At 30.5% G+C, this 14,656-nt stretch overlaps 1 protein-coding gene across 22 annotated transcripts in view; it reads right to left on the bottom strand.

Moving 5' to 3' along the window:
• LOC139485267 (neurobeachin-like) overlaps positions 1 to 14,656 on the bottom strand; it is a 213,792-nt gene that overhangs the window by 193,213 nt on the left and 5,923 nt on the right. For all 22 annotated transcript variants that reach the window (XM_071269596.1, XM_071269591.1, XM_071269589.1 and 19 more), the window contains exons 2-6: positions 6,635 to 6,739; positions 4,697 to 4,823; positions 2,310 to 2,410; positions 1,542 to 1,637; positions 214 to 335 (exon numbers count right to left, since the gene is read on the bottom strand). In XM_071269596.1, the coding sequence (XP_071125697.1) occupies positions 214 to 335; positions 1,542 to 1,637; positions 2,310 to 2,410; positions 4,697 to 4,823; positions 6,635 to 6,739 (551 nt within the window). The remainder of the gene's footprint in view (positions 1 to 213; positions 336 to 1,541; positions 1,638 to 2,309; positions 2,411 to 4,696; positions 4,824 to 6,634; positions 6,740 to 14,656) is intronic.

Below are 14,656 nucleotides of genomic sequence, written 5' to 3' on the forward strand. Positions count from 1 at the left end.
AAACAGTAAACCTCTAAATAAAACAAGTAAAATATTAAAGCTACACTAATTAAAACCCTCTGTTCATGAATAGTAAGCACTTCCAAAATATCAATATAATAATAATATAGTAAGCACTTAGTTAAAAGTGTATTCTAAATAACTTGACTCATTTCAAATAAGAAGTAAATGATGTGCTGTTAAGTACAATATAAACTTTATATATTTTCCTACCAATATAGATATGGTTGTTCTCTTTCTACTGTTACTCCTGTGACAGGGTCTAATCTCATCCAACAACTAAAGGTCCAACCATTCTGATAGGGCCAGGTCTTTATTGGGGGTAGGGCTATATGCTGTAATACAAACAGAATATGTTCATGAATTTTATTAGTCATACTTTTTTGAAATATTTTTTTGAGGTCAGTGTATTTATTAAAGGGTCAACAGTTTCTTAAAAACCCTTATGTTAAATATGCCTTTCATGCATATAAAAACCCAAATGAACTATAAACACTCATTTAGTAGATATTGATAAACAAAAAGTGTTTCTTTTAATACAGTCAAACCTGATTAAACCGGACCCTGAATAAACCAGTTTCCTGTCCATTCCGGGCGAAAATGAAAGTCCCTTATTTTTCCATTCAAAGTCTTTGTTAAAATATCCTTTGTAAACCGGACCCTGTGTATTCTGAATTACGGTCTAATTATGAAGTCCCAATACTCTTAATTATATTAATTATTACCTGTCTAAACCGGTTTGTCTAATTAATTTCAATGATCAAGATACAATCAAAACCTATTTGTTTATACGATATGGCTTTTCGTGATAATCAATTAGTCAGGTGTCAAACTGTGAACCTTAAATCGTACAGTAGTGAGCTGTATCAAAACATTATAAACGTGTCAATTAAACGAAAAGACACACCGAATATATCTCGGATTGAACTTACGTTTTAACTTGGATAAACAAATTTAAATTGCGGAGTAAGAAATTCAAATCGTGATTTCGCAATCATGGGATCCCTGTTGTGAACCCCTAAACAAATGACCTTGATAATGAAAAACATCCGGATGACAACAATCAATGGATATTTTACACTGTACGACAATGTTTTGAAAGAGATGAAATTACGTTTGATAATATTCTGGCTTTTTTAATCAGCCATTCCAACATTTCAAATTATTGATCATTGGAGAAAATCGAAATTCTTGTCTTACAATCCAAACAACGCAAGCATTATGATGCAAGTGCAAACAAGGAAAAACGAAGTGAAATTATTTTAATTTATCAGATATAATTTACAATCAGAGAGAACTTTTACATGCAAAATGTCAGTTGTCACAAGTCATCAACTTCCGGTCAAAACTGAAACCTGAATAAACCGGCTCACTGTCCAAACCGGCCCTTTTTCATAGTCCCGTAGCCGGCCGGTTTATACAGGTTTTACTGTAATATGATCAGTCTGATATTTTAATGCCCATCAATTACATAAAAATTCAAAAGGACAAAGGTTACTTCAAGTGGCAAACTACAGTTATACGCTGAACATCAAACTTACTGATCCTTTTTTACCAGGAAAGCTGAAGAATTCATCTGGTCCTTCTCTTTGTGGCATCATATTTAACACTGACAGCAACTTTACTGAATGCAATTGCTGAAGAATACAAAAAAATAGATAATTTACACAGTTATCTTTGTAAAGTCGCTATGTCTGGAAAAATAATTTGCTTGTTTACTAAATATATATACATATAGTCTGTATGTTGCAGCTGTTTGTCTTCTTTGTTTTTGATGTGTTTATTGTTTTTCATAAATTACAGAGTTCATATATTAATTTAAAGTGTGTTTTTCAAGCTAAGTCAAATTCAGGCCTTTTTATAAGCTGTATATACAGCATGGGTTTTGCTCATTGTTGAAGGCCATACAGAGACAAAAAGTCATTTGGACTTGGGTTGATTCTCATTGGTAATCATAAAACAGTTTCTTATTCTTATCTAAGCACATCAAAATTCAGTTAAAAAACAAATCATAATTTATAGGGTTTTTTTTTTAGTTTATTTTCATTATTCTTAATGCATACTGTTTGAAATTGGTTTATTTCTAATACCTGCTTCATATGAATGGCAACTCTGACACTTAACTTTCAGCTTTTAAATTTTTTCTTCTTACTTCTTTATGTTATGTAACTTATGTAATTGAAAAATAATGACCTTGGGTTAACATTTTCCTTTGCATACCAAAATTTGCATAATATACTTGTTTTAGTTAAATCTGGTTTGAATTTTTTCTTCTTCAGGAATTGAATTTATTAAACTTTGGTAATTACCCATTTGCTATCTTTAATTTTCAGTAAACCCATAAGTATTTTCATTTCTCGTACTGTGATACTATAACTGGCCAGGCAACCTAGCATGTCAACCAATAAATCTGAAAAGAATAATGTAACATCTTTAAAATCCTATTATTTTATCCTTTATCCATGTTATCATATTCATACTTCAGAATCTTATGAATTGGCAGATAAAAAAATTAGATGTGTATGTCAAAAACATTTTAATTATTTAAAACATTATAAGGCCAAATAAAAAAGTATGTGTGGTTCCAGTTACATCTGAAAAAAGTTAGGGTAGGTAGGGATTTTTTTTATTTTATGTTTTTTTTTTACATTGAGTCTATGGGAGCAACATTCTGACTTTAACAGTGCTTAATGAAAAATGACAATAAAATCTTTAGGGTAGGCTATTTTAATTTTAAGCCGATAAAGTATGGATGGTAGGGTTACTGGAACCACACATATATCTTTATTTGGCCAAAGAATTGTTGCACATCTCATGATACTGTGTCATTCAGGTTGCTTTTGTTTTTTATTTCTTATAAATAAGATTCAGGTTATTTGATTAGGCATATAATGGACAAAGCTTGTTTCAAACAGCATAAACACTGGACCTCTATATTTATAATGAAAGATTGCCTATCAATTTGAAGAAAACAATGTAATGGACAATTGACTCATGATTATGATTGATGGTATGTTGTTAACCTTTGCATTATTATCATATTTCTATGAGTGTCTCATACATTTCTTGTTTATCAAAACTCCATCAAAATGAAGTCAAGATCAGATAAACCTGACCAGACAGACATGAACACTGAACAATTATTTTTAACACTAAATATACATGACCTAATGCTTATAGTATCAAGATTGATTGTTGGTTGCTTTACGCCACATTAGCACAACAAGTATAGTATCCAGGAAACCAACCTCACATTTTTCTATGAACAATGGAAATGAGGTCAAGGTCAGATGAAACCTGCATTACAGACATGTACACCTTTTAAACTATTTCATACACCAAATATAGACTATAGCTGACCTATATTGCTTAAAGTATCTAAGAAACAAACCTGCCCGGCCACAAAAACTTAACCTTCATCACCTATCCATGAAATGATGTTAGAATGTCGTATAGACATGTTAACCTTGACATGATTCTGCACACCAAATATGATTGTACTACATGTACCACTCATAATGGGAGAAAATTGTGTAACAAAATAACTAGACTTTTTTTTCATACAGATGCTGAACCATAAAAAGAGGTGAATTGACAATGGACTTATGCAAGACTGAAAAGTCTTAACCTTAGGCACATGTATACAAAGATAGGAGATCAACAGGCCTTCTATACTCTGAAATATTAAGCTTCTACAAATAGCCTAAGCTACCTCTGCAGCTGAGTTAGCATCAGGGACAAGATTATAACCCTTATATATATGACACTATAGACACATCCATACATCAATGGTCAACTGTTTTTGCATTATAATGGAAAAAACTCATTAGTCAAAGAGAATATGTGTTAGAAAACAGATAATTCAGTTATATATCAATGATTGAGTGTCACAACTCCTACATAAAACACAGAGAAAATAACAGAACATGAAAAATATCATCATTTGAAAGAAAAAAAAGTTTTAAAAATCAAAATTGCTCTCTCTACTAATTTGATATAAAAGATATATGAGAAAAAAATCTGTAGTTCTCAGTGAGCCATTAGATTCAAAATTAGATTCCTCCGTCAGGGTGACATTATTGATTTATAATATCATGTTTGATCTTCCTTTCTTGACATTTCTAACCTTGTCTATCATGAAACGGACACCTTTAATCATAAACTTCGTTAAATCATCCATGAAAGTTATGATATGCATTGTTATAAAATGATTTTTGATTTCTTGAAAATAGATTCTATCCATATTATTTACAATTTAAGGTAAACTTTATCATAGGATTCCAAAAAATCTTATTACTTATTATGAAACCAGTTTCTGAGAAAACTATTAGGCATTATCATTGAATGCAAAATAATGATGACTTATGGTTAGACAACCAGCTGTAAATGAAAAATCAAGTAATGAATGATGCTTACATTCCTTCTTAAAAATATCAAACCTATAACCTGAAAATGTTAGCACTTCAGCTTTATATAGATTTGAATTAGACTTATTCAACAATACTTCAGAATTTAATTTTTTTTACAAAATCAATTAAATGCATCATATTTAATTGATTCGTCTCTTTAAACTTGTCATGACTTCCTTGACTTTTAAACCGTTACCGATCAAAGAGAAGAAAGAATGATGATTGACTGCTTGGAATTGAACAATATTTCCAATATAAATGTACTAGTTAAAGTTAAAGAATGCTACCTGCTATTACATCATCAGCATCATTTATAAGATTCAAAACGTGTTCTATCAAGCCCACTTCTGTACACGCCTGTAAGTTTCTACGACTTTTCTTTAACATAGCTGTGAATACACTCCATACCTCAGCCTAGAACATAAAAATAATCATATAAAGCCAAGGCTAATCAAAATATTTAATTTAGTTGTTAGTTTTGCCATAATTAAAACTTGCATCTTTGTCAAATTAGAATATCACAGATTATATCAAGTACTGCAGTCTGTGTCAAACTGTTTTAGGATTTGTCCGACCAAAAAAGAAATTTGAATTTTTCTACTATACATGCTATATTTTCATCTAAAAATCTTAAAATTTGGGTCTGAACTTATGACTGTTTATCTGACAATTTGGCGGCCAGACAGAGTATGGGATATACTGGAACTGTAGGCTCACTTGGTTTTTTTAAAGTGCTTATTTTTTTCTACCTTGGCTAGATCTGCCCAATATAATATATTTCATGAAAGGGTCTCACATTTCTGTCACATTGAAGTTAATTACAAAAATTTTACTATTTTTTATGACATCTAAATATGGTCCTAATTCATTTCAGATGCATTCCTATGGAGAAGGGTTATAGTGAGTAGTTTTGACCAAGATTTTTTTAATGAAGAGGCTATAAAATTTGAAAACATTTTCAAATGTTTACCTGTTATAACAAAAAAACATTCTGTTTTGATCAACACTTGAACACTTCTTAAACAACGAATAATTGTACATTTTATATAATTTACATTTTGCATACGGTATTAATAATCCATTAACCAAAATCATCAAATCGTCTTTTCTTTGTTGTTGTTTATTTATTTAAAACAGTTCTAACTTCAAATTCAAACCATAATTAAGCTTTATTTAATGTTTAAAGACACAATTGCAATTGTATGAAATGTCTGCAAACAGCAAACATGTAAAACAGCAATTAATTCAGAATCAATGAAACAAAGAAACTATTACCCAGTCAGAGATAATTGTGTCTTTTGACAAGTCAATGCCTAAAAGATTTAATGCAAAACCCTTTGGATTGGATTTTCATACAAGCTGTAGTTAATTATGTTATTTATTGAGCAAATTTGTCATATGTACATGATGTATAAAGCTGGACTTGTATGGTCATTATATTCAGCGTCCAACTATATTGCTAAATTGTGAAAAGGTTAATTTAATTCAGTGTCTATATTCCATGTTTGCCCTATCAACATCAAGTTAGTTTTGTAGCATTAGAATAGAGCATAACACAAATCATTAAATATACCTGTTCAATATCTTGAAATTAACTATTAATTTTTTTTTCATATATATTTTTTACCAGTACCTACATGTTAACATATGGGTGTATAAAAGATTTCATTTGTGTCCTTTTCTGTACTTCCAGTAAATATTACCAATATGAGAGTATAGTATTGAGAACTAAAGAATTAGAGGCAAAAGAGAGGCAATATTGCAGTTAAACAAAGTTCAAATCTGGTAATTCTATTCATAATGTTAAAATGAAAAGAAAATCATTATTTTTAATTTACTGGAAAAAGAAATGAACTCCAAAAGAATCAAGGATAGAAATAGAGGTTATTGAGTTGTGAAGTAATTGTATCACAAACTTGTACCAAAAAGTCATTCACAAAAAAAGTCTACCAATAAGAGTGACAGTTTACTCTCTTAGGCCATGTCAACTCAGGGTGTTGATGGACAGTATTTTATTAGCGTGAATATGACCACCATCTTCAAGTGTTAATTTACAGTATTTTAAGAGTTTGGATATGACTTACCTTGAGTTTTAATGGGCAGTCTTATAACAATATGGATATGATTACCAACCTGGACTGTTAATGTGTAATCAATATCATATGACTACCTTCATGGAGTAATAATGTACAGTATTTAAAGTCTAGATATCTATGAGTACCTACCTGAAGTGTTAATGGGCAGTGTGTTAACAGCCTAAGCATATGCATAATGTTTTGTTCCTCCTGTATGATAAAGTTATTTTCAATGTCAAACTCTCCTCCAACCAACTGAAAAAAATAAAAAAAATATAACTAGTAATCATGTAATTATGGTAATAAATGATATAAAAAAAAAAGAGTTCACAACTGGTTTTTGGTGGGCATCATGTTGTTCTTTGTAAAATTTTGTGTTATCTTATACATGTAATAAAAGGTCCCCGAAATGAGTCAAGATAACACTGAGAAATTTATTACAGCAGATTCCAACGAGTATGAAGATATATGTAGATTCTTTGGTTAGCTTCCTTGCTAGCTCAACCATGAAATCATTATTAGGTAAGGTACATAAGCCTGTGGATGGAGTCAATAGTTAAACAGTGAACCAATCAGAACTAGTGACAGAATATAAACATTGTAAAACTAGTTTTAAAAGTCAGTTTAAAAATAAGTTTTCAATCTAAATTTAAAATTTATTGATTCACAAGCATTTTGTAGGTGTGTTTGAATTGCCAATTTTATTTCAATCAATTACTCAGTTCTTTATAAAAACAGCAAAGATAATGAATAATAGAGATGGGCCATTTTGTACATATACAAAGGGAAACTTCAAGCAAGCATTATTATTTATAGTTTCATTGCATTTTTAAAGGTAAACGGGATTTTGTGGCAAAAAAAACCCCAAGATTTTTGTAGAAAATCCACAGATATTTTTGTTATAAAATTTTAAGCATAGATTACTCTCTTGATTTTCTATGATATGCTAGCGTTTAAAGTTTACAAAAAGTCCTATTACAACCTTTAAATTAAAAAAATCGTGCTAAGTCAAGAAAGTCGAGCGCACCCTAGAAGGTGTACTTTAATTGGTCCATATTTATATATATTTGTTTAAACCAATATCTAAATTTCTAAACTTGTTTTTTAGGAAATCATTGCTAGCACTGCTTGCAATAATCCTCCATCTATCAAGTACCAAATTGCCAACTATGAGAGTACAACGGGGAAAGGATGTGGTCTATAAAATTTCTGTTTGTTTAGCATTGAATCAACACTAAATATTATCATCCTTGAACAAAACATAAACTGTAACTCCGCTTCTAATTTATTGTAATACAAAGATTTTTTTAATTCAATCAAAGACTATAAGAAATAAAATTTAATTTACAAAGTTATTTAGGTAAACCTGTTTGTATGAAACATACATTATTATTATAAACAGGCCATTGATATGAGTGTTTTCACTGGATGACGAATTAGTGCTATGATCCTCCCAATTATAAGGTAATAATCATTTCATGGTTGAGCTAGCAAGGAAGCTAACCAAAGAATCTACCTGTAGCTTCATACTCGTTGGAATCTGCTGTAAATGTTTGCTATTTACAAGTTTAATCTATAATTGTCATATAAAAATCTTCCTGTTTAAAGATCAATAACAATAAAGCTCTATTGACTTGATCTAACCCTATTACATTTGCCTGAATCACTTTCTTAATAAAAATCAAGGATCCTATTATTGTCTTCAATTCTTTCTCATTTGTAGTCAGACTCTGTCTGTCAAATTAAACCAGGAATAACAAGAATCTATCAGTAAAAAAGGACCTGTCATTTATATACTAAAGTGACTTTAACAGTTTAACAAGAGATATCAACGAGTTAAAATTCCATTCAACTGTTCAATTTTAAGGCTTTATGGGTACTAGTTTGTCCAATTTTGGCTGATATAAGGAGAAATTTTTTACCATTATGGTGTCAAAGTAATTGTAACAGAGACACTTTAACTAGTCTTTTTAGAACAGAAAATTTAATTACTTTGAAAAATCTGGCTGTATTTTTGAAAAAAGCTAAATGCTGTAGAGAAGTCTTGTCACTATGACTTGATCAAATGAATATACTTAATAAATAAATAAATAAATTTATTACAAATACAAGTTTATAAAACTTTTTGAAAATTAATAGATATATATATGTAGGACTCTAAAGTGCGATGGTACTCTAAAGTGCGATGGTACTCTAAAGTGCGATGGTCACGCTAAAGTGCAATGGTCTACGCTAAAGTACGACAGTGTCTCACGCTAAAGTGCGATGGTTGTTTGTTCGCTAAAGTACGATGGTGTCTCACGCTAAAGTGCGATGGTTGTATCACGCTAAAGTGCGATGGTCCAAACGGTAAAATTCAAAGTATTAAAACATCGAGGTTTAAAAAGTCTTTTTGTAAAAGCTAATATGCTAAGGTTTAACATATAGGCTTTACAATTTACCGGTAGGCTGAAGTGATTGTTTCTAAATTAACAAGTCCGACCATGCAATAATTGCAGCTATTAAGGTAATTTATGTTTCGCAAAATATTATTTTTCATGTAAAATGATTGTTTAACAATTCGGAGCGTATTGAATATTTGGATAATTGGTGTAGATTGCCGTTCATACTAATGTTACAACCTATCTTACATTTGTTATTGAAAATTAAAAATACAAAACTTGCACGTTCTTTGTTGGAATATGAAACATTTATTTGCATAAGCTTTAATCAGGCTAAATGCGAGAGAAATGCAATGTTCGCCAAGCTTTCTCCTTTTTTCGTAGCGAGTACAAATACATGTTTTATTTTCCTACAATGTACAGTATGATCTAATGTCTTAGCAGACAATTTATAATTCACGCATGAAAACATGTATTTTTATTTTGCCGACGTTACTTTTCATTAAAATCGACGGAATTTTAACGGGGATCACAAAGTAAACTACCACATAAACAATTATTCGAATGTATCCGTTTGCTTCAAGTAGAAGCAGAATAAGTATGCGTATACTGTTTTGTATTTATATAGTAAAATGGTCGACTGCAGTCCTTTCTTCCAGCACTCGAAAAAAAATAAACCTTGTGATTCAGCCGAAAAAGAACACGGTTAAATCAAATCAATTACTAGTAAGTCATGGACATTTGGTGTAAATTTTGTTAATCAAATATTCCTAATCTATCTTCCGGCATGTTCATTTTTAGTTTGTATAAACGACTGTTAAGGGCATACGATACAGTTTTGATCCTGTATTTACAAGTTCATGAAAATTTGCATATAGGCTATTTTTTACCTGATTAAATCAAATATGTAATAAAAAATATACCTTCATGTGCTACTTTTTGAGTAAAATGAGGTCGAAATTTTGTATATTTGCTCAAAATTCAGATTTGTGGCCGTAATTTCTTTTTCGAAAAGAAAGACATAACTTGTTTGTTATAAAAGATAAACACAAATTGTTTTTTGTTAAATAATCGTTAATTTCTGTATTTTATAAGTATCCTAAAAAAATATGCATTTTTTTATTCAGAAATAGCTCATATTTATCAAATGTTCATGAACTGAGGAAAAAACGTCATATTTTGCTGCATGTTTATCAAAATTAAAAAAAATCCTCTATTTACAGTTTTATAAAATTTGGGTCACATAATCTCCCTGCAAAATGAAACAAATTGCCGTTTTGAAAAATAGGGGTCCATGAACTCGTTTTCAAATTAAATCAGCTTGAATGATAAAAATCAGTCGAAAAATGCATCTTTTCCCGATATGTCACAGTTTGACGTCGCGAAAATAACATTTTACGTTAGCAACGTCATTACGTCCCCTGTAACTGTATCGTATGCCCTTAACGTCATAATCCAACTACGTTTCTAACGTCTATACTTTTGCGGACCATCGCACTTTAGCGTATGGAAGCATCGCACTTTAGCGTATACCATCGCACTTTAGCGAGACCATCGTACTTTAGCGTCCCCATCGCACTTTAGAGTCCTACATATATATATATATATGTTGGTAATATGTGTGTGTTGTATTGTTTAATATATGTTATTATTGAACTGTAGTTAATATTAAAATGTGAATTTATAAATGTACCGTGGGCTGGAGGCCTGTTTTTGTACAATAAACTTGATTTGATTTGATTTGATTTGATTTGAAAAACCTTGGAACGTGAATTTTGTTTTTGCCAGAACGGCTACAATTTTTTTTTCTTAGCTATTTTTTTTAAAGCATACATGTAGGTTCAAGATTTTATTTAGCTCTTAGTTGAAGGAATTTATGTAACTAAAGTAAAACAGGGATAAATGGGGACAATTACAGTTAATTGATATCATTGGATATGGACCAGATGTCACATCAATATCACATACAATGATATGTTAATGAAATTAGAGAAGACATGTTTAAGTCATGTGAGTTTTTTAAAATGGTCCTTAACTTATGATTATAATTGTTATACTTCCCGAGGAAGAAAACATTCCCAGCACACTTACTATTACAACTACTGTTTCTTCAGTACAATGTAAATGATTACATAACAGGATATTAAACTTGCACAAAAAAAACAAAAAAAAACAACTTATTGATTATCAAATTCTCATTTGATGATATAATATTGCTGCATTCAATCTCATGTCAACATTTTGAAGCTGTTAAATGATCCATACTCATATTACTGATACATTTAAGTGACATAAATTGACACTTCATAATTCATATTTTACCATTTGATATTTTTGAAACATTTCAAATTATTACCGGTTATTCAACTTGAAAATCTTATTACAAAATGCTGCGTTTGACAAGTCTATCATATTACCATAGATTTGTTCTCTACTGGTACAAAACAAACCTTAAGCATCAACAAGATGCACATAATTTGATAATACATAAGTTGCTTTCTAACCATACTAACTGTGATTATGATTTACTGAAAAATTCAAGTTTAAAGGTTTGTAATTTTCTATATGAATGATGGATATGTATGGTATGTAGGAAGGTAGGGTAAACAATGTGACAGCAACCCAGCATAACTAAAAGACAGATATAAATTGATTCTTAAATATTGTCAGAACATTGATCATTCTTTGTTTTGAGTAGACACAAATCTGTTTTAAAAAGTTTAAATATATCAACATTCAAACTAAATGATACTATGCAAAACACAGCAATTTGAATAGAGAACTAAATTGTATTTTTGGATTGAAGTTTAGAATTTTTCTTTTTGAAGATTCTTAACAACATCACCAACAATGACCAAGTGTACAAATAATTCAATATTGACACAATTAGTTTCATACAGAAGGGATTCCTTTTTCCTGGTCAATAATGCTGGATTTTTTCTTAAACCAATTCTAATTTTTCTCATTATTTGTAAGTTTTACAGTAAGAGCATACTAAACTCAAAATTAAAATACCTACAGATCAATACACTATAAATATCTATAATACAATGATACTTTTTCTGTTACGACTTTGAATGTTTACATAAAAACAAATATAATACATTGTAAACAACTTTGCTGCAATTCAAATACCGGCCTGTTGGGCAATGTATTGATTCAGTGTAAGTATGTGCGATATCTACAATTAAACTTATTGATAATCATGCCAAGGAATTACCAGACAACAATTAAAATGAAGTTTTTAAGTATTCCATTATCATAACTCTACAGATATGATCCAAGATTTCTACACAAAAATCCATCAATTTAAAACTGGAGATCAGAATTACAATTATCTACTGAGTATCAGATAACATATGACTGCCAATTAACTTTTTTGCAAATTAAACTTAAATTTTACCTCTAAATGTACCTTACATCAAACAGTTCGTGTTATTAATGCATACTTTTTTTAACAACAAATGTGACATTCTTGTACTGCTGGTATGTCTAGGTATAATAAAGGCCACTTTCAGGTTTTTAAAGGTTTGCTACATGTAAAAGTGAGTCGATCAGATACCAAAGGGTCAAGGGACATTCAAACTCATAAGTTGAAAAAACAGCCATGGTATAAAAAAGGAAAAACAACAAAAAGACAAACCACAGTCACAGAGAAATAAAGACTAAACAAATGATGAGGAATAAAATGTCATGAGTAAAACAAATATGGAAAAGGAGAACCACTGACTGCATGGACTAGTCTGGACAGTGGCTTATTTCTTATTTGCTTTAAAAATTAAAAAGACAAAGGAAAGTTTGAATACAGGTTTTGATATTAACTGACAATACTGGTTAAACTACTTATTTGGTGGAAGGATGGATGTAAATAAATAAATGTTTAATTAAACTGGCATACAGGGATCTCCATGGCCTGTTTAACGATGGCGCCCCGCCATCGTTCAAATGTCTTGCGCCATTGTCAAATGACTTGCGCCATCGTTAAATTGTCCTGCGCCATCATTAAATTGTCTTCCGTCATCGTTAAAAACTTCATCATTTTTTGCAGCCCGACGCCATTTTTTTATCAAATGCATGTAATTGCATAACCCTTAGGCTTTTTATGTTATAATCCAATACAGTTCTAACGCCTGAGGGATATCCGGATTAAGATCGCTAATCACTTGTATATATATAATGCATATGTAGGACCAGAGGATGAGGATGCACTAGTATTATCAACCCTGCTTTCTACTTGACTGACAGGGTTAGGCTGAGCAGGATTTGAATGTGCTAGTTCACAAGGACTACTGGAATACAAGTAACACCACCTGGATACATTATTCTTAGTTCTAAGTCAACTAGTCTTTGCTCTAACTACTTAATGCTGCATGTTGAACAGAGAAGCAGCAAATGTCAATTTTTGAGTCTTTGTTTTGACCTGGCAGAGTTCAAACCCATAACTTCCCAAACTAGAGGAAAAACACATTACCACAAAAAGTTTTTAGAACCTCCAACTACTCTTTTTAGATCTGTAACCATTATGACTTACTAATTGCTGACTTACACAAAAGCTTTTGTGACATGTAATTAAATAATGGCCATTTTATAATTGTTTTATAATAGATGAATGATCTTATAGATTTTTTTGTTGACCCTGACAGTTCATACATTGTCATATATATATCTAGAAATTATGTTTACAAAGAAAATCTAGCATCCATCCAGTATAAAAGCATCCAGAATTTCAGCTTGGTTTAATTTGTTCAACAAAATTTTGTATCATTATATGCATGTTATATTTTGGGTTCAATTCTCTAAAACATTTATATTTGCTGTCTTTTTTTTTCTTTTTAATAATAGATAATTATCTCAATGAAGACAGCTCAGCTTTTGAGATGACTAAACCTTAAAAAAATCAATGTATCAATATACTGACTGGTGAATAGCAACATTCCCAATAGTCAAAACTATTGTGTTGATTCGTATTAATTTTTTCACAAAATTATAACCATACAATGAAAAGTTGTGGATTAATTTCATTTGTATGCAGTTTCAAACATAAGACAAGCTAATATGATTATCTAATTACTAATTTCAAACTTGTCAATTTAACTCCTGCTATTCTAAACAGCAAGGCAAAAGATGAAAAATTGATTAACTGTCCGTCAGTAATACATAGTGCACTACACGATATTTGGAATTGAAATTGCAATATGCAAACAACAAATTAACTCAATGTAAATCAGAATTAAAGACAAAATTACCAATCAGTCCGTGTACAAATGTGCTGAAGGGCTAGATACTAAGTCAATGAAGTACAGCATGAAACGACTAAAACAAAGAACAGATCAACAAGTGTAAATTTCATGTCCAACTGTGAACAAAGTAATGCTTGTAACAGTAAGAGGCTTATGTGATGCCTTACTTTTTATCATGTAAAATTGCAAAAATAATCTCAGTTAAACTTAATGACATAAACTTTCAAGGTAGAGCTTCAGACGTTATTTGAAAAAACATCATTTTTTTAAAATGATTCGCTGAGCAGAGCTGGATACCACTGCAGAGGTCCAACCCTAAGTAGTTGGGACAGAAATGGACACAATATTCGAGCATGATACAGGTCTGAATTTGGATTGTAATTAAATATTCGACACATATAAATAAGTTTCTGACACACAATAACTGTAGCCAAAGAAACTTAGAACTGGTTATACAATTTGAATTTATATTCAATAGTTTGCTTTTGATTCTAATATGACGTGCTTCTTTCGCTTTGTAAACAACACTGTGATAAAATTCTCGATATATC

This window comes from Mytilus edulis, chromosome 8 (genome assembly GCF_963676685.1).
Source record: "Mytilus edulis chromosome 8, xbMytEdul2.2, whole genome shotgun sequence".
Taxonomy (NCBI): domain Eukaryota; kingdom Metazoa; phylum Mollusca; class Bivalvia; order Mytilida; family Mytilidae; genus Mytilus; species Mytilus edulis.